The 27,459-nt window shown below is 28.5% G+C and overlaps 1 protein-coding gene across 1 annotated transcript in view; it reads left to right on the forward strand.

Annotated features, from left to right (window-relative positions):
- Positions 1-8,054: 8,054 nt before the first annotated feature.
- Ret (protein kinase receptor Ret oncogene) overlaps positions 8,055-27,459 on the forward strand; it is a 25,129-nt gene continuing 5,724 nt past the window's right edge. Inside the window, exons 1-13 of the mRNA XM_011502292.1 lie at positions 8,055-8,238; positions 9,210-9,331; positions 9,466-9,601; positions 9,939-10,192; positions 12,859-13,027; positions 13,113-13,210; positions 15,611-15,882; positions 17,004-17,180; positions 17,757-17,932; positions 18,877-19,095; positions 19,280-19,382; positions 21,858-22,026; positions 24,963-25,267. Of these exons, the coding sequence (XP_011500594.1) occupies positions 8,061-8,238; positions 9,210-9,331; positions 9,466-9,601; positions 9,939-10,192; positions 12,859-13,027; positions 13,113-13,210; positions 15,611-15,882; positions 17,004-17,180; positions 17,757-17,932; positions 18,877-19,095; positions 19,280-19,382; positions 21,858-22,026; positions 24,963-25,267 (2,378 nt within the window). The 5' untranslated portion in view covers positions 8,055-8,060. The remainder of the gene's footprint in view (positions 8,239-9,209; positions 9,332-9,465; positions 9,602-9,938; positions 10,193-12,858; positions 13,028-13,112; positions 13,211-15,610; positions 15,883-17,003; positions 17,181-17,756; positions 17,933-18,876; positions 19,096-19,279; positions 19,383-21,857; positions 22,027-24,962; positions 25,268-27,459) is intronic.

Here is a 27,459-nt window from a genome sequence, read left to right on the forward strand (position 1 = left end):
CGATTCGTTAATAGTTCAAGTTTATGATACACTTACCGAACATATTTAAATAACCAAAGAATACTTATTTCATAATTATCCCTCCCGATAGGCAAATGTAACGAAATAAAACAGTTTATTAATGAATATCTTATGAAAAAAATTTTTTTATATTTTTAATTAAATTTGTGTCAGTGTCAACCATATTGATATTTGAGATTGGCCAATATAAACCAAACAATAAAATACATTTTTAGTTTTATATTAAATATAAAAATTTAGCAATAATTTCGTAAAATTTGATAATTAAAATTTTTAAATGTTTTGTTCCGTACAAATGATAAGCTTTAATAAAAATGATATTCTAAACTGATATATTCAAGTTGTAATACATAACTTGAATCACCTACTGGTACATTATAACTAACATAGCAAACAAATACACGCACCCGCTCACCCACGCACACATATATTAATTTATATTTAATAATATCAACGTAGCATAAATTATTCACACAATTACGTGCATTGATGACAAATAATATTAATTTTCAACCATTATATGGGATATAATTTTTTTTTTTTTTTTTTTTTTTTTTTTTTTTTTTTTGCTATAAATTATTAAGCTTATCATTTAATGTATATTAAACACGATTTGTACTCCCATGTTAATCCCATGCACAATAAGCATACTTGGAACATAATATTTGTTGTTCCAGTCAATAAATACGTGCATGATATGATTTACTTTTTATTCAACAGTAATCATTCCCATAAGCTATTTATTATGTAGAAAAAATATATGCTATATATGAACTCTGTTATTAACAAATTTGCATATTGTATAAAAGTATGAAATAGTACGTTTCAATGAGAAATAAGAATGACATTATGAAAAAATTACGTTTTTCATAGTTACATATTTATATTTATTGACAAATACATTTCAAAATTTTTTAAATCTTCAAATTTTAAAAATGTGATTGTCATTTTTTGTAATTTTTCGTATTATATTTTGAGATGTTCCGATGTTCGGTTGGTAAGTAATTGTACACATAAATATGTAATGTAATCTCAATTTATTTCCTATTACACAAAATATTTTTGAATCTTCGAAAGGTGTTTATATATATATATATATATATATATATATTTTTATATCGGCCTTGATTAGCAATATAATAGTTTGTTTAATAATATAAAAAATAAATAGATATATTATAGAATTTAATTTTATACGTATGAAATTTTATTTCCTTCAAATGTGATTATTCACTGCTTTTTCAATAATTGATAATATTTATTTATTTACCCTTCAAGCATTTGCATGATTTTTTATAATTTTCTATAATTTTTTAGTTTTTTTTTTATCCTATTTACTTTATTACCAAATAGTAAATAATTTATCTTCCAATATCCAATTAATATAATCAGTAAGCTCAATTTAACAAAATTGAATATTAATATTTAATATATTGCCAATGATCGAATTCCGAGGCAATAAGTAGCGTTCAATCAAAGTACAAAGAAACGAGATAAGATATATCTCTTTAAGTGACAACTTCATTGTGTAGTCCTTTTCAATGCCTTATTTTTAGAAACAGCAAGGTTTTCAAATTGGGACATTACATCGCACGTTATCACTATCGATCTCGATAAACGCTGACCAGAAATGAAACTGTCACATATTAATTGAAATTTAATAAAACGATTGAATTGGGTCACAATATGCATTACTAATTAAATTCAAGTGCGCTTTTATAAATAATGAGCGGCAATGCGATTTGCGTAGGGATCTATTAGTAAATTGCTTGTACGTACATTTCTTGTATATCTCAATTTCTTAGTGTACACGACACTTCCCATTTTATTCTTGGTAAGCGTCAATTCCTTTGGGCTTGAAAGCTTTGCAATCCCAACTAATCAAGTGGAGATAATATTTCATTTCATTAATGTACAATAATAATAATAATAATAATAAGAAGAAGAAGAAGCAGAAGAAGAATCTTAGCTTATGTTCAAAATTTAAGAAATTATTTTTCATTTAAACATTATTGAATTAAAAAATAACTACTTTTCTATGATAATGTTATCTCCATAAAAGTCCATTCAGTACGTAAAATTGTATCATATTTTTCAAATATCATTTTTACGTTATAATATTACGAATGATTGAGCATATTTTATTATATTCGTTTTATTTGTCAGAATAATATTTGTAATATATTACAATTTATTTATGATATTTACTACAATTTTATTCATTCGTTTAATTCTTTAATAATATAAATTATATTACAAAATTTGTAGTATTTAAATATAAATATTTATTTACATGAGATATATTGCTCTATTAATAAAATAAATATAAAAGCGCTAGTGTTCGTAATCCTAATAATAATACAAGTGGAATAGAAAAAAATTTTAATTAATGTGAAAAAACATTAATAGTATATAAGTCTTACGGGTAATGGTAAAATATTTATTTTCTCATAATCATTAAAATGACATCTTTAATGAAATGGTTAATTGATATAAGAAATTAATCATTTGTTCAAATATTAATTATTGTTATTTTAAATTTAATAAAAATGTTCATATATAAGGTTTTAAACAGCTAAAATAAATTAGTAATATTATTTTTCTATTTCTGTGTTAATCTATAGTTTTTAAAATTTTGCTGAAATTTGAAATTTTTCTTATATCAAAGAATTTTCAACCAAGTTTAAATTACTAATTAATATAATTATAATTACAATTAATATTTCATAATTATGCATTTTTAATGTACTAAATATTTTGCTTCACACGATTTTTACGTTAATTTTTTCATGTTCAAATACTATCGAACAAATCGGATCTTTGATTTGCGAATTGAGGTACTATTTCGGTATCTTGTAAGAGTGAGAAATAAACTTCGAATAAAGATTAAAAGTAAAATTAATATTAGCGATGAGTATAATATCGTAAATTAAAAAGGTCGTAAATTTTACATGTGTAAGTCGTATTTATGAATAAAGTTTGTAATTTTATTTGATCATCTTCAAATGTTTTTAAAAGATTTTCCGTCATTTTCTCAATAAATTATGAGCCTATACAAGAGCTTATTTATTGAGAATAATCTAATAACATTATTCATAAAAAAATATTTTGATTAGTTTCTTTTCAGTGTATAAATGCCTTAAATCATAAAAAATTTAAATACACTCAAATTTTATTGTTCATATTTTTGCTTTAATAATTAGAGTTATTCTATTCGTTTTATATGATCGACTATATATCGTACTTTTTCTTTCGTACTTTGTGTTTTTGAATAAATTTCACTTTGGATAATCACGTTATATTGAGTTCAGTGTATCTCGTAAAGTACGTTTAGTACACCATAACATGTTATTTCAATCGTAAACATTATGAAGTTTTTCGTTTGATTATCCTAACCATACTTTTCATATTCATATATGATGTAATTGAATTATATATCTATAATCCAGTCTTTACACGTCAATATTTTATAAATGAAAATAATAATATCGATTTTAATGATTTTAAATCAAAGCATTTTAAAGCGCTTTGTTTTATTATCTCATACTTATAAGTGTAAGTAATACAAAATATATTACTTATCTTACTTATTTGGTCTTTAATTAAATGTCGAACCAATAAATTTATTATTTATGTTATATTCATGACAAGCCTTACAAAAAATTAAGTTTTTACACTTTTTACTATAATAAGTTTTTCGAGCGCAAAATATTATAAATAAACTTTAGTAAATAACCTTATATATCACTTTATTTTATCTTTTATTTTATACTTATATCCCCTTATAAATAGATTAGCATGAATTATTGCATTGTGCATAAAATTAAAAGAATAATATTGAAAATGTTGTTAATTTACGTTTAAAAATCAAGGTGTTTAAAATTATTTTTATCCAGTTAGTTTAAACAATATTTTAAAGTATTTCGATATAATTAGTATAGAAAGTTTGCGGGCGCGCGCGTGTGTAATTATATAATATTTAAGCTTTAATTTTGAATCCTTATAAATTAAAAATCAAATGGAAATCTTAATATAGAAAAGCTGCAGTTTATTTTTAATTGCTATTGCATTTATATAAAATTTGCAAAATGTAACGCATAACAATGCTTGATTAATTAAAAAAATCTAGTTATTTTTATTTTCACAGTTTTATACTCTACAGATAATATAAGAATATTAAGTGATTTATATTTACATTTTATTTGATAATAATATTGAAATAATAGTTTGATAAAAACTTTCGAATTAAAAGTATTTGTTATTGTGATAAAGTCAATAGGCAAGTGATAGTAATGTTACTTGCATGAATTTAGTAAAGTTATAACCATTTTTTTTTTTTTTTTTTTTTTTTTTTTTTTTTTTATACCTATTCTTGTATCTTGTGAAACTCGATATTAAATACATTTCCCCTTAAAAATATTGCTGCATTTTAATTATTTAAATGTAATAGTAAAGAATGGTAATTGAAAATTTAGATTATATCGGTAAAATTGATCATACTCATATAAAACATCGATATGTTATTAAATAAATTTTTTAAGTTTTTAAACTGCCTCTCAGTCAGACAGCCTGACATCGCGGAAGGTGTAAACTGATTTCTATTTTATTAACATGAAGAAATATTGCGCAACCGAGTACCATAGTTTATAACCCTATGATATTATTACAAACGTATTTCTAAATTGCGAAGTAATGCTTCAGCTCATTTTATAGAGCACAACAAATAATTCGTCGAATAACTCGATTTGGCACTGGTTTTATGGTGTATTTTATGCGACTTACCCTCCGTACGTTTTTTACGATGAATACGCATATAGTTAAGGTATGTAGAAGAAAGGGCAATAGACGAGGGTGACTGTCATAAAAATGTTTGTAAAACTTCGGACAGTCGGTTGACACGCAACGTCACTGATTAAAATTAACTACCTTGTAAATATCGATTAAATGTTTACCTTGACACGCATCTATCTCTTCCTTTTTCTCCATTACAGACTTTTTTTTCAGTTATTAACAGTAATTATTTTCTTTCTATAAGAATATTAAGGAAGCATAAGCGAATTATTCTTTTAAATTTTCAATAATAAATTGACGAACATTATAAATGCTGCTTTTGATAAGACAATCAAGTAAAATTGCCGTTTGGATAAATTATACCGAATGTTAAAAAGTTTTAATGTTTTTGTAACACTCGAGTCATTTATTTTACGATAAATTTAAAAATAATAAACACATAACAACAACATTTCAAGCATGAAAATGAAAAATCTAAATATGCCAATTCTCAAATACGTATATATATATATATATATATATATATATATATATATATATATTGAATTGAATGTATAAGAATTTTTTTTTACCTTAAATTAAAATAATTGAATATAATTTAAGACGAATACAGAGGTAATTAAAAATTGTTATTTAATTTCTAATCATTATTTATAAACTTCAGACTGCGCACAGATTTTCCCACGCGCAGTTTTATGATACGAAAGTATGTAATCTAAATAAATATGTAATGGAAAATTGTACATATAATAAATCTAAAGATATTATGAAATGTCGACATAAAATTTTATCTATTTTATTTATTCGATTTTGCATTATATTTTTAGTTTATTTACATGAATACTCGGTAAGAAGAACTTGTGCATTGATTGAATTATATATTACATATTCATGGCAGTTTAAAAAAACATAAATTATTAAAATGTCTGTTCATGACATGTTCGGTTTATTTTAATCTATTTAACGTTTCAAATATCTTATTATGATTACTTCAAAGCCTACTTTTCATTAATATGAATTCATTCATTATGTTGAGTTAAGAGTAAAGAGTAAAGAATGCTTAGATAAATGATTCTTTTGTAGTAGCAAATGCAATTTGATATTTGAACTTTGAGATCAGACATTTCTGGCACAACAATTATATTCGTTCGAATGTTTAATCTATTATTGAAAGTGTAATGTCACCACGAAAAAATCAATTGTAAAAGTGATGGGAAAAAAATTTAACGAGAAATTAAGTGATTACTGTTAATTTATAAATTTAATATATGTAAATAAATCTTTTTACTGAAAATGTTATTTAAAATATTTTAAATGTTGTGAGCTTTATTCTAAAATGTATTTAGTAATTCAACACTTTTCATTGGCTATTAACTTAAAAGAAAAAGTTTTTCATTGTCCTTCTGTGAAAGTAAATCATTCTTTAGTTAAAAATTATTTACTTTACAAATTGATAAATTTAATGTAATAAAATTTTATATGATAAAATATATTCTGTATTACTAACTTATTAAAATACATATAACAATGACATTTGGATACAAATTACCATGCAAAATTATTATACAATATTGTCGTTAATATTACGGATAATAAATTTAAGCTATTGGCTTTATTTTAGTAAGACTTATAAATGTCTTTTGATACACTAATCATTCTTCTTTCCTTCTATGAATTAATAGCAAATATATAGTTGTTATTGTTCTTTTTTTTTCTTTATCATTAATATTCACAGTTATAATTCATTGGGGGACGAGTGGTAATCACATATCGTTACATGTTCAACGTAATCGGCTTTAATATAAAAATATATTGCATGATTTTCACATAGAGAAAGTGCGAAAGTAAGTAGAAAATAAATCGTAAACGAATTGCCATGAAGGACAGTCTGTTTCTTTTCAATAAAATAATACTTTGATAGTAAGATAGTCAGTTGTCCGCGACTACTTTTCCAAGATCCCTTTTTCTCGCTGTACTTCATGCTTGAGTAGATCCATCGATCTGCGTACACGACTTTTTCTTCTACTAGTTTGCTATTTATTTCTTTATTTCGTCGAATGCGCATATGTTAACCGCGTCCCTTTGGCGTTCTTCTTGAAAGGGTGCAAAACGATTGAAGCGCACGGTGAAGCTTTATATACTTTTTCTCCCAGAACCGTGAAGATGTTTTTACTGGAAGTTCGTGAGTGCAAAGTACGTGTAGGAGATCAGGAATAAGCAGGCCATTGAAGCAGTCTAAAACTGAAAAATCATGCAATGTAGGAATAGAGGAATAGAGGGAGACAATAAACTTGTGCGCATTTACATACGGTGGATGTAGTTGTGCAAAATTATTGCTTGCATCGCTAAACTTCAAAGTTCAATTGCACGTGAAATATCGATATACGTGGAACGAAATACTTTTTTTCTTTAATTTTTTTTTTTTTTTTTTTTTTTTTTTTTTTTTTTTTTTATATATCTTGCATCAAGCTATTCGAGTTAAGTTTTAAGATACGTATAAGAATCGATATTACTTGAACAATAATTTTTATATGTAAGAATATACATGAAATGATTAAAACTCATAAACACGTACGCACATGTACGCGCACACGCACACAGATGTGCAAATGAATGTATAAATAAAGTATTTGGAATAAATGAGTTGCTTTTGAAGACAATTACTATGTATATACGAATAATAATGTTATGTTAAAGAAGTAATATAAGAGCTAAAAATAAAAATTTCTATTATATAGTCGAGTGAAAAAAAATTGGATTTCAATTTGAAAGATTTTAGAAGCACATTTTAAATATTACATATATTTGAAAGATTTTAATTAAACGCTTGATTGCTCATTACGATGCTTTCGACGAGTAAAAATGAATTATTTTATTATTTTTTCCTCTAAATGAAAAATAAAGCAATCAATGTTTTGCAGATTAAAAAATTTTAGATTATATCGTTTTGATTTTTTAAGATTATTGAATGATTTAAAAATATTATCCGGGTGTAAAGAATCTTTTAATCTTTTTTTTTTTCAGCTAGCCCTTTTTCAATGATTATATATAAAATATTTAACATAAAATATTTATATTTTAAGAATAAAATAATTTCCAAAGTTATTTAATCAGTTTCCTTGCATTATTTATAAAATGTTATGCTGTTAAAATATTATCACTTTCAAATCTGAGAAGCTCACACTATGAAACTTTTTATTTCAGCATTATACTTTCCTCACTCGGATGTAACTTTAAAAATTCCTTATATGCTTCAAAATGGAATGGGACTAACATCAGACGTTAATCTCATAACTTTGAAAACTTTAAAAAATGACTCCACGATACCAACCAATCCAATTTACAATATACTATCCTCGAAGGAAAAATATGCCAACTTGGATATAAAGAGTGCAAATATAATATTAAAAGCTCTGCCTGAAAAAGGTAAATATATTCTTCAATATTGACAATATACATTTCTAAGATTATTAATAAAATGCCATGTGAATGATGTTAAAATAGAAAAATATTTCGATATATTTTCTAAAGATATTATTCGTTATTACAGACTTATTAAATATTACATCAGGTACTTTTAATTTCGAATAATTATCGTGATTTTTATTCATAAATTTTTTTTCTACAACATTTAAATATACATAATCTATGCGATAATGCAAAGAAATTGTGTATGTAAATGGAATAACGGTAACATTAAAAGCGAATGAGCAAAGCTAATGTTTAACTTACATTTATGTATGTATATAATTTAAATAATCCATATAAGTATTTAAATTTAATAATAAGTATATAAAATATAATTAAAATATAATTTAGTTTTTACGTATTAATTTTTTCTAAGCTTTCTACTCTCATAAATTTTTCATTCAAATATAAAAATTAATTGATATGTCATATTATAACATTAATGTTTCGTAATTCAGAGTATGGATTTATCCAAATAATGAAAATCTACTTGTATACTTATGCAATAAAGATGATGATTTATCTTTTAAAAAGTATCTAATTATTATATAAAATAATACACAATACAAGTAGAATGATACAATATGGTTTCATTTTTTTAATTAAAATATGTCAATTACTTTTCTCACTTTCGAGATTTTGTTCTCTTATTAAACTTATCATGTGATTTTTCAATAAATTTATTGTATATTGGATCAATAAAAAAATATTTAATCTCCTATCGCTTATTTTGCATGGCTAGTTATATAATTATCTGACAAACTATAACCTATTAATTTTAATATTTTGATTGAGAGCGAATAAAATTATAATAATCAATTATAATAATCTGAAAAGTAAATTTGTGTTATAGAGAAGATTGATTGTCCGAGCTTTTTAGCGTACAATTTCTTCTAAATTAATCGAGTTCAAATAAGATGTTTTTTCAGGTACCTCAAGCGCAATAGTCATCCAAGCGACAGATAAAAGCGGCGCCGAAGCTTTTCTCGAAGTTAAAATCCAATCACAAGATATGAAAAATAATATCTTTAATTGTTCGGACTATTTGCAGGTAATTGCTTAATAATTTTTCTAAATTCATTTGTATTTCAAGTAAATCAACGTGAAATCTTCACATCCGACCGTACATCAAATAATATAAAATCATTTAACGGTCCTTGAATATGTTATTAATATGTTTTAAAGGATATATGCTTCTGGAATACGTCCAAATACAGGATTTATGAGAATCAGCCATTGACAATGCTAGGCACTTTAGGACCGGATGCCTATAAATCTATTTGTCCGCAATTTTCAGTATCCAGATATGAATTATTAAATGGTAAGTGGACTTTATATTATTAGGCGCTCAATCATACGTAAAATCAGTATTTACGCGTATGTTTGTATTTTATATTTTAATTGTTTCGAAATATTTATTAATTAGCTGTCATTAAATTAATCATTGTTCAATTATACTATAGTATGCTAATATTAGATGATTTTGTAGCTAAATGTACAACTTGTGATGAAATTTTTATGTCACGAATAAAGGAAATGGTTTGCATCGGCAAACATAATGTTTTTGCTTATTAGTAACGATGCGCAAGAGTACAAGTGTTGAAAATCAAACGGATAAGAGCAGAAACGTAAATCTAAATAATCTGTATTATCCTTAGGGACAGATTTCGTTTATTTATCGGATAACAAAGTCTATTCAAACGACTCACTCGATCGAGATACATTGAATCCACCGAAAGGTACGGGGCCTCGTGCAGTTGTCAACGTCAGATGCGTTATCTGGGAGAACACAACGGGTAATCAATATACGATCGATAAGGTATTGAATGTCGATGTATTGGATCAAAATGACAATCCACCGATTCCACAAACCAATGCGAGCGTGGAGATACATTTGAAAGATTTCACACAGGTAAATTGTCCTCGAGGAAAAAGGTCAGATGAGTGTATAATTTTTTTATTTACTTCGCATGGCTTCTCCTATTAATTAGGAATGTTAGAACAAATTAAATGAAAGTTTTCTGGTGAATCAGTGCGCAAAATAATATATGACTATTAACAATAGCAACGCCAACCTGTTTATGTTAAAATTTACATTTTTCAAAATAGAACAGAGTTTTTAAAATGCAAAATATATAGCTCGATAGTTCGATCGAAAATTGTTTGCACGCTTTCCCCTATAAATGCGAAAGCCCGAGGAAAATCGATTATCGTGTTATATTTTTCGCAGAGATGTATAATCTCATAGTAATGTTTGTAACAGGATTATTTAAACTGAGAGGTTATTATGCTTTATAATACTTGGTTGAGTGGTGCTAATGACTTACCGCTATTTGTCGAATGTCCGAGGAACTGCAAAGTAAATAGAGATTTTATCAAGAACGCATTGTGCTCCTTATCAATGCACCGTTTTGGACAGTGCGTCGGCCTTACGGATTTGTGGAACGTAACGGAGAAAAAGTTGAAAAATGCTGAAAAATGCAAGGCCAGCAGACGTAGGAGAGTCGTGTGAAATGTCGACAGCCACAAGACTGATAAAGAGGCAAGAGTGGGAGTTAATAGGGGCAGAGCGTGCAGGGGCTGATACTGATTAAACCCTAGGCAGAGGGAGAGAAAGATCTTTTTTTTTACTTCTGTTTTCTCGCTCTCTCGTCTTTCACGCTCTCGATCTGTGCGTCTGCTCGTCTCACTTTTTTTTTTCTTTTCTTTTTTTTATCCTGTTCCTTTTTATTTTTTCTTTTTTTCTTTTTTTTTTCGTTAATGGTCTACATCTTCTACTTTTCCTTCCTTCTATTGCATTTTCTTTTTTTATCTTCCGTAAGTCCGTTCCTCTTACTTATTATTGCAACCACTTTTTATCTTTTATTCGAAATTGAAATCAATAAAATGCAGAGAATTTTATCGTGTCTACCATCAATATGAAAATAATTAAAGTATCGGCTCTATAAATAAAATACACCGTTGAAACAACTATTGCTCGTTTGTAAATATTTGAAATTCAAATTGAGCAATACGTAGATGTAAACGTTTGTGTATGATAACGGTTTATATGAAAGTATAATATGACGATAATTTTTGGTCAAATATTTGCATAGAGATAGAAGGCAACATAATTTCTTGCTTATTTATTGCTTCCTTGTAAGTTAAATAATTGATTTATTAGCTGGCTTTCACACTACTAATATGGTATTCATTTTATTAATATAAAGCGTTTTAACAGATGATTCCTTTCATATATTTCAATAAGCTTAATAGAATCTAATCGATCAGACTATTAATTCAATGCATATTGTAATCGTCCTTTAATGGAAGAATAAAAATGTGAAATAATGTTAAAAAAAAAAAAAAAAAAAAAAAAAAAAAAAAATTTTTCGATCATAACAATTACATATTAATATCTTATTGAAATAAAAGATTTTTTATTATGCATTAGTACTATAATTAAAAATTTTCTCTTTTTTGTACACACACACACACACACACATACATACATATATATATATATCAATCAATTGATTAAATGAGCAATAAATATAAAGTTATGAATAATATTCGGACGTAATGAGATATTAAAGTGAAATATCAAAATACGCATGATACGAACGAGCGATTAGCCTGCGTCAAATTCACAGGCATTCCAATTACTTATTATTACGTGGTATTAACGGTTCGTAATATTTACCTCAATGATCAATGGTGTACACTAAAGAAGATAGAATAGTGTGAGTTGAATGACCAAGTTGTAATGGGCAGTGAATTGATGGGGCGATTTTTAAAATCGGGCAACGAACTTTATGCTGAGATATTTTGTTGAAAGTGACAGTGCAAGGCTAAAAAATTCTCCAATTTATGATTAAGCAGCTAGTGCTTTACTTCCGCGCTTCTTCAGTTATGAAGTAGTCGGTGTGTGCTTGCCTTGGAAGTAAGTTTTAGCGTGTCCTCGCCCTCTTAGAGCGCACCTCCGCAGCGGAAACCGTGGATTTTCTTGTTAAAACGTAATTGTAAAAAGACGGAACATAGAATGGAGATTGATGGTCGTCGGGCCCACGCTCTAGTGATTAATCTCCCCAACCGTTCCATTAAGAGATGCTTGCATTTCATATTGAGGATACGCTAAACAACTTCCTTCTTGCTTTAATTTTTTTTTTTTATTTTTTTCCCTGTTGTTTTACCCGTCTTTTCATTATCCATTATGCATTAAAAGGTAATGGTTACGTTTTAAACATTTATTTTTGGATAAATAAATGTAAATATTTTTCCAACTGAATTAATTCGAATTATTGATTTTTCTTCATAATAACCGGACTTCTAGGATATTTCTATTGTATGAAAAATTACGTTTCATCGTATCTTTTGATACAATTTTTTAAAGCTGTTTATTCATAATTAGATCGATCGTTTTAACAATAAATCATTTATCGATGAATTTTCACGTTGGATATCGGGTTAATAAGAATAAGATGCCTAATAATTAAATATTTTCATTAAGCGAGCAGCCTTTTACATTCGTTTAAATAATGTGCTTGAATCGGCTGCTCCCGTAATTTTAAAGATAAACAATGAATGTTTGCATTTCAGGGTGATAGACTAGATGAAAACGATTTAATAATTAACGACGCCGACAACATTAATACAAATACGTATAGCGTTCGACTGCTTAATGATATTTACAATTCTCTTAATTTAACCTATGACATAATATCGATTGATCATCCGAAGAGGCCGCCATCAACGGCGATCTATGCAAGTAAGATGTGCTTTTGTATTGGATGTAATAATGAACAATTGGAAATATTAGCCATTTAGCTCATATTTTATTTGTTTTACTCCAGGATTGTATTCTAGGACAACGCTTCTTCCGAAATCACCGTATCGAGTGATATTACAAGTTAGGGACGAATCGCTGTTAACAGGATTTGGAAATAATACGGTAAATATTTTGTACTATAATTATAATACTAATTTGTTTCGTCATTTAATCTTATATTCTGCATGGCGTTTATCTTAATCGAGTTTAAACATTTTTCATAATTGAACATTGGTATATGAAAGCAATTTATTTAATTTCAATTGTATTTGTTAAACTTTCGTATTTTCAATGAAAATGCTTATATAAGTTATCCGATTGTAGAACTTTTAAAACTTTTTACAATAGTGATAATTTTAAAAATAATAATTATGTAAGAAACTCAAATGATTATATTATTTAATAAAGTTTTCACAATTTGCAATATAATAAATGATAATTCGTTATTAACGAACGTATAATGTTGGAATGGCTTATGTAGCAGGAAATAAGACTATCAATCAAGGATTAGTCTTTGCTGAAAATTTAATATGCCGCACCTAAAATATTTGTACAGAAATTTCTGCATACTAATTAAATTAACAACTACAGTTTGGATTCTGACTTATTTCAAAATACTGTTGCTAATTAATAAACTGCTTAGGAATTTTGATTTACAAGAAATTCAATGCAAATTTAGTATTCAAATCTTAAAAATATTATGTGTTTTTCACACTATTCTACAGGTAAAATTAAATCTTTAATTATTCCATATAAATTAGTATTTATTGTGAAATAAACAATTCCAATAATCATGACTTTCTAATGTAACTGTTACAGATATTTAAGTCTTATCCCACTTTGCAAATATTATATAGATACATGTATACCCAAACATACATATATTTTTTGGATACAAAAATAAAGTTGTTAGATTTATTAAAAAAAAAAAAAAAAAAAAACCATCTTGTTTTAGTGAGATAAGGTATATACAGAAATATATAAAAAAATTTTTAAATATTAATAAAATTGGTATCTAAACACATATTTCCATTGTAAAATCGATGATAGAAAAGCCAAGGACGTGAATTTTTGTATAAAGGGAGGTGGGAGAAACCGTCAGAGAACATTAAAAAAGAAAAGACTAGTCATAGAGAAGCTGGATTATGATGGAATAAAATACCGGTTAAGGACGATTGTACGAAAACTTTCCGTGCATTATCGGCTTTTCTCCGCTGACTATAAGAATCCAGATGCTCGCTTACCTCCCAGAAAATTCCACGGTAGACGTAGAATCGCGAAATCACGCGCAGCTCGGAGTCCCTCGCATTCACTGATCTTATCACGTTTCGCCCGTAGCCCGTGGAAAAGAGCATCGAATGGTTTTATATCTTCCCTTCCTTATCCTCTCCCCTTTGCCTACCGGGCGAATCGCCATCCTCGCTACAGCCCCGGTATCGTCTACGCCCCGTTTCCTGTTATTGACGGCGTCGCTAAAGACTTTTTCCGCACACAGATGAACACGACATTGACTCGTCGACGTACAATCGATCCGCGGCTTTCCCCACTCTTATTGTACATGCCCATAATTAATGAGACGGCAGTTCCACGGATATTTCGGGACTAATGGCCCATAAGCGGCACTAGGATGGCAATCGCATTCGGCAAGGGGACGGCAATTGGGACGGGGTGCGCTCGTATTCTCATATACGCATTTCTCATTTTTCCGTACACTCGATACAATTCAATACACTCCCCTTGCTTTATAAACTTTTATTATTTGCTTTTCGCTGGCTTAGTTGCTTATGTATAAACACGTAACTTTTGATTTCGATCATTTGTATTGTTAACGATTGTACACTTGTGTTAAGTGTCTATTGTGCTGTCAACGATTTTTAGTCAATTTATATATTGTCGAAGTAGATTAATCTCTTTACCAATTAACCGCTTTTCCATTATATTCAAATATGTGGTAAAATTTAGAATGTTTCGTTAACGTGGTGTAAGGAAATCTTGAACTTTTCAATAAATCCAACATATATATATATATAAATAAACATATGCCGTAAAAATGAAAATAAATATTTTATGCATTAACTATATCAGAACTCTATGGATAAACTTAAAAAATGGTTAAATATATAATATAGGAAATGGTTCTCGAAATCAAAAATTACTTTTTTATCAGTTCAAGAGTAAAAAACTGAAATGACTTGTATAAGAATACATTAGCTTGAAATTTAACAGGCTCGACAATAACCAATTTCTACATGTTTTATGACTTATATAATATATATATATATATATTTTCGAAGAAATTCGATTAATTGAGAAACTTTTAGAAGAAAATTTTCAATGTCAATTAAAGCAATAGCTAAAGATTATTAAAAGTCTATATAACATCCTTGTGAAATATTAAATTGCGATCGAGTGATTTTCTCATAGCAATGAAATTTTCCCTAAAAAATTGAATGTTAAAAGAATTAGTGTGGTAACGATGATACAACACCAGTGGAAACACAACATAAACAGTCTTTTCTTTAGCGGAACATCAGCCTATCCTTCATCGGGCCCCAGCATCACACGACCACGACGACGACGTCGATCCCTTTGAAGCAGCGCATCGTCTATCCGGTGGTCGCACAGCTGCCACGCAATTCCAGTCAATTTTATCGAATCGCCCAACCACTCCACAGGGTTAATTCGAAAGTGCTATTTGCTTTGCCAGGCGTCGAAGCTTTCAACGTCACGAGCACAGGCGGCATCGTCTTTCTCGCGAACGCGAGCGCACTTCCGTTGAATTCCACGGCAATGAGGTAAGATGTGAAAATCATTGATACGACATTGTCGATGGTCGAAGCATTTTTCGAGGCATAAAATCACCAAAAAAATTTCTAAGCCTTGTATTTAATGGGATACGGAATTATTCATAAGCGCTTTCTAATTAGAGTTTTAATCAGTTTAACGCGCACATTGACAATGTAAATGACCACTGGTTTTTTGAATATTTCTCAGCCCCTTGCGTTTCATTAATTCTACATATAAATAATTCTATATTCGACTATTGAACTAATAATGTTAAAAATAATGGTCTTCAACTTGATGTCGATAGGAATATTGTAGTGTACTTTTTAAGGATTATGAGGTTTCAATCGACGATTAACAAGGTTGGACAGCAAAGTTGAAAGTTATTTTTATTAGACAAAACTTTTTATTAAATAGGAAAAATTTAAAAACTTTGACCATTGTTGTATCAAAGGTTTGTTGTGCAATAATAGTTCTTAAACATTAGTATATATATATATGGATGGATGGATGGATAGTTAGAAAACAACCAATTATTTGTTTATTTTATTAGTACTTAAAATAATTATCTAAAAAAATTGAATAATTTGAGCAATAACAGGAAAGCTTTATTGATATTGTGAGAATTTTAGTTACGACCGTTTGTGCAACAACAAAACAAAATGAAACAAAAAAATCAATTAAATTCTTTTAACGCTTTTACGTAATGATTCACTTATTCTTTTATTGAATTTCTCTCGTAATTGTTTTTAGTCCGTTAAAAAGAAGTCTTTCATCACGGAAGATATTCGATGCTTTAAGAAGAAAACGTTATTACTGCGCATAGAAAATTTTCGATGGTATTGTACCCGAATGCTTTCATGAATATTATGTTGATTATATGTAGAACGCTTTCGGTCTATGCATTATTTAACTATTCAATTAGGATAATGAATATTTAAATCGTGCTTGATTGCTGATTATCAAGGTACGGAACATTGCGCAAGACAACAAAAAGTACTATCAATTAAAAGTAAAACTATACTTTAGGTTTTCTTTTAATACCTTAACTGTTTATATATATTTAAGTTTTTTATATTGAAATAAATGTCAGCGAAAGCTTGGAAGCAGTTTTAAAATAAGTATCCATTAGCTTACGAGTGGAATGGCGTACGCCGGATCAGCGCACATTCTCCACTACTCTGACGATCAAAATCACCGAGCCTACGGAGTTCTGCAAACAAAATCAAATGAGCATTCACTCCTGTGCAAACGCCAAGACTATTAATGAATGTGAAGGAAGATGCGGAGTCGGCAGTGGAAATTCAATGTAAGGTTATCACCTTTGTTTATTATATGAAAATTCCATTGACTTTCACTCGTAAACGATTTATATGAATATAATTGTTTTTCCTTTTGTCTACTAACTATAACTATACACGTTGTTATTAACCATTTTTATACAGTTGCTCTTTACGAAAATTATTATGTCACATATTTTTTAACAGCTCGCTATATGACTTTGTATAAAAGCAAAGTAAAGTAGGTAAAAAAAAAAAAAAAAAAAAGCATTTAATAGTACAATTTACCAGTAAAAAATTATAATTCAAATTGACAGATTTAGACCTATTGATATCGAATTTTTAATGTAATATTTTGTATTTAACGCGTGCGTTAAGTATCCTCCATAATTGCTTAAGATGACCGTAATATATTTGTAATATCGGATATAAATAATGGAGCGGAAAACATCGAGCGTATCAATATTTATAGATTCGGAGAAAAAACTAAAATAGAAAAGTCGAATGTACTTTTAACGACTCGTGCTATCTAAAACTCCTATGCCCGAAATCTTAATTGCCTCACGTGAGAGAATTGGCTGTTTATAGCAATTGTATATACACAGGACAAACGACCATTATGCGGGTGGCTGCATTTGGAGATCGAACAAGGCAAACAACAGCACAATGACCGAAAAGTACGAAACCTGCTCCCCGGATCTCACCTATTGTCCTAATTACATATGCGATGAGTTGGAACACCTCGATCCACGAATTTGTCCACAAGATTGTGCCATCGAATGTACGCTCCATTATATTACATTAACATTGCCGGGACTCGATAAGATTGACAAATTTTAAGAAAAAAATTCTCGTACGAAATCCATTAGGGGACAGCATTTTAATAAACATATAATATGCACTATTTGATATTAGAGTGCTTGTAAAGGAGGAAGTAGGAATTCTCAGTGAAAATTTATATTATTCTTTTAGTTGGGAGATAACATGGATGGCCTTGTAATATGCAATTGTTTTTCATTAAATTTTCGTGTAAAAGCCAGCCTCCAATAATTTTTTATTATTCATACTCTTTGGTGCATTAGAAATACAAGAATGTCGACATTTATGACTATTGCAGTTCTCATTTAAATTCCAATGGAATGACGCCACAATTATTTATCGCAAACGGGGCAAACTGAATAAAGCATAAATATAAAAAATTATCCATGCCGTATCGCAAACATATTGTGAGTATGTTAAAGTTTTCAGCAACCCTTCCCACACTGCTAATAAACTATAATATAAAGCGAACGCTCGGGGATAAAAGAATTTTTAAAGTTTTGTTTTTATGGGCGAAAACTCGTTTGAATTCGTTATTCGGATAATCGGTTACTCAAGCAGAAGCCGAGGCACCGCCCGCCTCCATTGTGTAACTTTCGGCGCATCGCACCGACGACGAGTGGCCTCTCATCCAAGAATCGGGCAATTCATCCCCGGGATGTCGAATCTCGACTGCCTCGACGTTCAGACTCCGAAAACGGCGCTCGGTCCTTTTGGCAAGTAGCTCGACGCGTAGACGTGCCGCGAGGGGATGGGGACACCGATCGATCCCCCATGGCTCCCAGTCCCAATCTGCTCTTACGTAATTCGACTCTCTCTCTCTCTCTCTCTCTCTCTATCTATCTATCTATCTATCTCTATCTCTATCTCTATCTCTCTCTCTCTATCTCTCTCTCTCGTGATCAGCGGAGGTACGCTTCGCGGAGATGAACAAGGGCGGCCGAGGTATACGTAGCGGCTTCGGGACCTGCTGGTGCGACGACTTCACGCAGTGCACCTGCGGCGCCAGTTTCCGGAGGCCGACAACGGGCAGCGGCGGCGCCAAGGAAGCGCGCGAAGCCGCCAAGAGCCGGCGAGACCGCGAGAGGACACCGCCTCCGTTCGTCGGCGCGGATGCGCGCAAGGGTAAGTCCTGGTGGACAATAGGGGCGCACCTCGGCCTCTAGCTGCCAATGCGCCAGTGTTAAAAGCTTTTTAAGCCCCGGGAGCTCTTATAATGCTCATAACGTGCGTGCATTGGCAATTAGATCGTGAGAGCGAGAATAAATTTAAATACTTTACGAGCGCACTTAATCTATTGTTGTTGTAGCTACAAGCAGTACCTGCGGGCCAACGTGTTTGATCGGAATTATCGCGGCGAGCCTTTTTGTCCTTATAATTATTGTTGGATCGTTTGTATTATGGCGTTACAGGTAAGGGACGCATCTACCCTTTTGCCCAACTTCCATTTCTATTACTACTTATCTTTATAATTCAGACACACGCACACACACACACACACACACTCTCTCTCTCTCTCTCTCTCTCTCTCTCTCTCTCTCTCAATTGAATCAGATGCTTCCACTCTAGAAAATTTATGAAAAACATTGTCCATACTTATCGGATATTATACAAAAACAATTTTACGTACAAATAAAACGATATATTGTACTATTTAAAAACTCTTTTTGTTTTCAAGCTCTTCAAGAAATATATTGTACTTGTTTTCTAAAGTTGACATTGTTATTTCTTAAAAAATTATTCACCAAATTATATGAAAATTGAATAGAAAATTAAATTCGTGTTATAAATAATAATTCTTAATACAATATCTTTATAATTTTCAAATACAATCTCAACTTTTATCATCCATTTAGCTGTTTTCGAAATTTTTAGAAACTCGTTTGAAATTTCAATTGATTTTCACTTAACGTGCATAAACTATTTTAAACGCACGTAAAATTGATGCAATTATTTATAACATGGTAAATCAGATTGACAGCTACCGGATAAATAGCATTGCAAATCGTGAAAGCACCTATTACTTTAATTGCCGTTTAATCTTATCGCTTTCATATTTTACATAAAATAATATTATCATTTGTTTAATGGATATTTAATCGTGTGCGACCAAATTCATCGACCTAGACGGATATTTAAATAAATAGACAATTCATGTAAATTCTGTAATAAATGTAATAAATTACTGTATATTATCGAGGCCGTGAAATTAAAGTATCTCTTTGTTAAACAAAATTGCAAATAATAATACAAAATCTATAAACTCAAATTGAAATATCAATGGAATTATTAACTAATGAATACTATCTACGTTAATAATTGGCAAATTAAGTACTATGTGTGACATACTCGGGCACACCACAGATCAACGGCTATAAATAAAACGAGTGGATATTTTCCGACCTTTTTCCACTACAATGTTATAAGCGCATTAACGTGAGTGCCGCTGGTGCACGCGAATTATTTGCATAAAATGAATTTACGGAGTCGTGCAAGCACCGAAGCTATCGTAGTTGCTGCTGATCTCTGTTGCACTTGACCAGCACGAGACAAGACTTCAGATTAAAACTAAAAAATTTATAATATTCATATTCCTAATTCGGTTCACCCATAATTATGCAATTTATAGAACAAAAATGACACTCGGAATATTGTTAAGAATAATACAGTCAAGGCTTACATTACATTTACATCATATATATTAAGATTAACAGTGTATGTAATGTATCGTTTACATAATTTTTCCGTAATAAATTAACTATACGTATTTTACTTAAAACGTTTATGATAATATCGTAATCATTTAATATTATTTATTTACGTGTATATGATTATAAAATATTCCAAAATAATTTTATTTAACGTAAACTAGAGCTTCACTTTGATGAAAGAAGACCAATGCGAGTTTTTAAATTTAATCGATTATTAATGTTTAATCTTATTAAATTCACATAGATTTTTACTAGCTATTAAAAAGAAATATGTATTATAATATTTTTGCTTAAATAATAATTTTAAGAAAAATATTCTTAGTTAGTCCAGACTTTCTCATTAATAATTTAATAATCATAATATTTTAATTCAGTCGTATTTATACTTAAGTTAATTAATTAAATTAATTATAGTGGTCATTTATAAAGAAAAATAGATTTAAAAGTAAGAAAAAATTTGGAATTTTTTTTAATTTTCTCGTACGTTATTTCTCATTCCATAATAATTAACCACGTTCGAAAAGGAAGTAAGGATATGTTTTAATTAAGAAATATTGCAATAATTAGTTTTTTATAAACTAGTTATAACTTTAAAGATTATTGTATTTATATTTATATTATTTAATGGTTCGATGTATATGCTCCGACAAGAAGTTTGATCTTTATATATTTTCAAATAATCGAAATATCATTTCTTATTTAGTTCTTTGAAATTGTCTACAAAATATAACGTTTTTAATTAAATTAACTTGCATCCTATAATTAATTTTTAATAAGAAAAATTCAATAAAATGATCGCTTATTGTTATTATTAAACTTTTACAATAAAATTCTGCGACATTATCGTTTCATAAGAATAATCTTTTATATATTTGTAGTAATATGAAAGATTTTAAAATGTAAAACATTTTTTATTTCTATAAGGTATATATAATATATAATATAAAAAATGTATATAATAATTGACTTACTTGGAAAAATAAATGATTGTTTAATTTAATTAATAATCTTAATAAATTAAAAATACGACTTTGTATGTGTATGTATGTGCTCGCGCGCTTGTTTGATTGTGTACATGTTCTGTATATTTGTGTGAGCATGCGCATGCGAGTATGCACTCGCGTATATATTGTCAATAATTTAATTCATGAAATCGTATATTTTTGCATATTTTAGAATTGTGACGAAAGTTCCACGGCGAAGTTGTATGCACAGAGGAAGCGATGTGGCCAATGGTTTAGGGATTTTACCTCTGGATTATGTCGATCGTGGAGATGGTTTACTAATCGGTTTAGAATCCTTATCGGTCGCAAATCGTACCCTGCTTGCACCAAAAAATTCACCGGTAAGTTTTACCAACAATTTCGAATGAAATATGATTGATAAATAATAAAATAATTTAAAAATTTCAATGTATAATAGAATTTCGTAAATACATACATGAGAGGACACTTGAATATTTTGTATTTGATACAATCTTTTGACTACATACATTGAAGTAGTCGTTCGTGTAGATTTATATAAAGGAGAAGTAGAAAGAGAGTGTAATAGAGAAAAGTGTAAGAAAAAATATACGTACTTTTAAGAACAAAATAGGCTTATAATTAATCGAATAGATGTTATATTAAATAAAATGAAAACTAAGAAATTAAAATTTTCTTTTAAAATTTTATTCCTATTTCTCAATTTTATTATTGTCAGTGTACAGATTTTTCAATGTATTATTTTCACAATAACTGAAATGTCTTAATCAAATGATTTCTTTGTCATTCACTATTTCTTTTCATCTTCTTTTTCTAATTAAAAAAAATAAAAAAAAACGTATTTAAATCTCTATAATTGCGAAAAAAAAAAATTGTTAAAATCCCAAAATTATTGAAACACGATTATTTAATATTATTAAATAGCAAAACCTATGTCAAATACAATTATTTAGACCTTATTGTATAATAAAAAATAAATCGTACAAATTTTATATATGATATTTCAATGCAGAATAACTATTTTACATTCAAAGATCGTTATGAAAGAATTTTGTTAGGTGCGAGTTTCTATTGGTCGTAAAGTATGTTTTATTATCCTGATTCCTCTGAGGTTATTAACTCTACTTTTTCATGATAGCATGAAAGCAATACAAATTATAGCACTGTGACTAGTTCGAATGTGATAAGTAGAAAGTGCAAAAAAGTAGGAAAAATGCTTTTCGGATAGCTGATTTATATCGATATAAACATTGCTCGTTTATCTTTTATTGTTCAATGGTAACGGAAATTGATACTTAGGTTGACAGATAGATGGATTAATCTCATTTGATAATTATATTTCAATTGTACATATCTCTGTAAAATTAAATTCGAATAAATAAATTATTGAAATGCAAATATTGTTATTTGAGAAATAATAATAAAATGTAGCCAAACTTATTTTGTAGAATTTTAATTTGTAAGATATGTTTTATTATTTTTTCTTCTCTCCAAATATCGTATAAAGTGAAAATACCTTAAAGCGAATAATCTAATCATTTGGTATTACGATTTATCGATAATAGTCGAGCCAATAATTATGCATTAATAGTTAATTATTAGACCGTAGATAATTAAGGTGAAATATTAAACGCTTCAATAATATATATTTTTGCTGGCCAATAAAAAGATCTAACGCAACATATTTATCATTTCTACCTTATCGTTTCTATCCTCTTTATTTGATATATTTTCTTTTTTTCATCGCACATCTACGAGTCTTTTCTTTTCGTTGTTTATTCTTAAATTCATTGATTTCATCACAAATTTTGAAATTTCGTTTGACTACATGAAAGCCGAAATACATATAGGCCTTTTGTATTATATATATATATATATATATATATAAGTATAAGAAGTAATTTTTAATAGATAAGGTGGTGTGGTATGTAATTTAATAATGTGCACGATCACGCAAGATCACACCGTAAATCGTGGTGACCAAGATAAAATGTTATACACGCAGAGGCTGGATTATTGATCATTTCGTTATTCTTCATTTTCAAAATACTCCGTGTTTATATATACATACATAAATAATAACTATACATAATTTGTCATTAACTTCACTTTATTTTTCTCATTAACTTGACATATTTGTCTGCATATATGGCTTTTTTTTTTATTTTAAATTCCGAAATGTTAACACCGGAGATATAAAAAGTTTTGTGAAATTTGCCATCTATATTCTAATAGTATTTTTGTAATTTTCATTTTGACGGCTTCAAATGTAAAAATAATGAAATTTAAATATTTTTTTTTATTTTTGTAGTTCAATCTTGTAAAATAGTTCCATTGCATATGCCAATTATTAAATTATTATTTTCATTGCCAAGGATCGAATTCTTATCAATTGTAGAAGTTTTAATATCTACATTACTCGTAATCTTGCTTAAGCAAAATAAAAGAAGATCGTATTTAAAGTAAACCTATTTAATTATTATAATGATGCTTATATCTTCTTATAACATTACATTATTTCCTTATGTATATATATATATGGTTATATTATATATTATATATATTATATATATATTATATATATATTATATTATATATTATTATATATTATTATGTATATTATATATGGTCCTTATATATATATATATATATATATATATATATATATATATGATAAAGTTAACTATTTTATCACGTAGATTCATAAAATCGATATATTCTTCGTACAATATTTAATTTCTGTTAAGCGAAAAATTTTTCATGAAAATTATTTTATTATTTGTATAATGAATAAATGCATTAGATTGATGAACAGTGTAGAGTAGTTGTTAATAAATTGGATAATATATTCCGTATTACATTTAATTTATATAAATATAATTCGAATTAATGGAGGATGGATCGATGAATGTTAGATATAATTTTTTAACTAAACAAGTATAATATAGAGTGACAGTAGATCAATATAAAAGAATTAATAAGGCATAGAAGGCACAAGATATTTATAATTTGTAGACTGAAATAAAATGAATGATATATCTGTAACTGCGTGTTACATCTGTTAATGGAGCGACACTGTAGAAGAGAAGAAAATTGTGAAAACTAACACACGTTAAAGTATACGTCTTGCTTCCTATGCAAAAGTAAGTGCATGTAAATGTAACGTGACGAAGTAGAGGGAAAAGGCATTTATGGCCGCGCTTTAACGATCTCGTAATTGCTTGTTAAACGTAAACGTAATAACAACAGCTGACAAAATCCATAAGTTACACACGTTGTGTGCATTTACGTTGTCCAGCCCGATCCCAAATGGGAGTTCCCGCGATCGCGCTTGACGATCGAGCAGGTCCTGGGTGAGGGTGAGTTTGGACGTGTCCTGCGGGCGAAGGCCCAGGATATCGGGGGCTGGTCGGGCCAGACTACCGTAGCCGTCAAGACCCTGAAGGAGGACGCGAGCGCATCCGAGCTCGCCGATCTCCTCTCCGAGTATCAACTGCTGAAGGAGGCTCAGCATCCCAACGTCATAAGACTTTTGGGCGCGTGTACGACATCTGGCGGACCGATTTATCTCATCATCGAGTTCGCCGAGTTCGGATCTCTTAGGTGTGTATAAGGGCAGCCCACAATAACGCTGTTTAAGTAAGAAAATTAATAAAAAATTTATTACCTACCTTTATTATTAATATTAAAATATTCATACTTAATCAATAATAAGGATTTCTTGGTAAAACTTGTTCAATTTGTCATTATAATAAAATGTCTAACCAATATCTTTATTGAGTCTCGTTATGAGTTATTTGTTTTATTATATTTTTGTTGTTACTATTTTTATATATTAAATATTTTGGAAAATTTTTTTAAATTTCGCGGCCAAGATAATAAAATTGGTTTTAAAAATCTTTGTATAAAATAATGTTAAGCTAATTTATTATTAAATTAGTTTAATGAAATATCAATATATAGAAGAAAAGCCGATTTCATGGAATATATTATATTTGTTAATTCTTTCGGATATAAAGTTAGTTATACTTTACTTAAATGAATTAAAAGAATTAAGAGAATTATTATTGCTACATTAGATTTTTACTAGATATATAATGATATAATTAATTTTTTACTAAAAAAAATACGTAATTTTTGAAGAAAAGTTTTTGAAAACTATTTTTTACATAGCTCAATATAAATATATAACAACATCTTATATTTTTAATTTTATTTATTGTCATTAACAATATCCTTACGCGACATAGATATCTATCGAAATTTTATACCACAATTGTTGTAAATTGAATTCCTACAATATCTTATAACAATATATATATATATATATATATATAATAGCTAATGTCAATTAAACAGTTTCCTGATTTAAAAAAAAGAAAAAAAAAACAACTCTTACCAGTTGATATATTATAATTCGTCACATATAAATAGCTCCTCTACTGTATAAAATATAATATACATCAATTATTTCTATTAAGAGTATTTAATTATTAATCTGATGATTATAAATTTCATTTACAGCGTTACTATATTAAAGATAAGCATTATAATAACAATGCAATAGTGGTTTCGAATTAATGTTGCATATCTAAAATATTACTTTAAACTATGAAACTACGTTATATAACTTATAAATATTTAATTTAATTAGTATTCAAATTATTTTACAAATTTTTCTAAAATTTGTTAAAATTAATCATTATTTTTTCGTTCAACTAAAATATTGAATAAAATAAAAAGACTAAAAGTCAGTTATAAGAAATAAAAATAATTATAAAAAATATAAAACTTTTTATTTAAAAAAAAAAACAAAAAAAAAAAAATCAATGCAAAGGAACTTAAATGTTAAATCATCAAATTAATATAAATTCAGTGATAAAAGAAGCTAATTTAGAATAGTATTAATAAAAAAAGTACATTGTTGATAAAAAAAGAAAAAATACCGATTAAATTGGAATTTTTACAGTCGTAAGTATGTATATGAGTATATGCAAATATAAAGCACACAATAATCTCGATACATTTTAATAATTATTTTGTAATTTAATGACAATTCTGAATCATAAGTGGTATATTTGAATGAGAGTATGAATGAAATTGACAATTACCATGTTATCAGACTCACTCCAATTACATAATTCTTATTTTAATAATTTTAATGATAATGTTAAAATATTAATAACAACCGGAATATATCCACATTTCAAATTATTTATACCTAAGAAAAAGTATTTTAAAGTCTGGTCAAGTTCCCTTATTTCTTCATTCAAGATCTTAAATAATTTTCATAAGCATTTCCTACAAACATCCCGAAAAACAATGTCACGAATTTCGCAATAATCTGGAATTGAATGACTCTGTCTCGTCTGCAGTAATATAAGTAATGGGAAAAAAATTCCAAAACCCCGCTAAACGCCTTACCGACGTTTCAAACGACATTCGAAATTTCAAGCAGTCGAATACGGCAAGAAGCGCTACTATGCATGCAAATAACTACGCCCCACGTGCTCTTAGTGCGTGAATTTTCTCAAACTGTTCCGCGAAAACTTAAGACTTCAACGTGACTTTAATTTTGCTTTGGTTCCATGAGTCCGGAAACGCACTTCCAGTCGCATTCCATTGCGGCCGGTATGTCACGATTCCGCGTGCGTTAATAAGAGGCAAGAAATTTTCCTCCGGGCGGCCAACGCATAATTAAATACTTCCAGTTCACGCGACGATTTGCGAGTGGTGTTGCCTCGCGCCTATATAGACGTCATTATACACGTACATGATGTTGGGTGGCGGTAGGC

Source organism: Ceratosolen solmsi, unplaced genomic scaffold (genome assembly GCF_000503995.2).
Source record: "Ceratosolen solmsi marchali unplaced genomic scaffold, CerSol_1.0 scaffold31, whole genome shotgun sequence".
Lineage (NCBI taxonomy): Eukaryota > Metazoa > Arthropoda > Insecta > Hymenoptera > Agaonidae > Ceratosolen > Ceratosolen solmsi.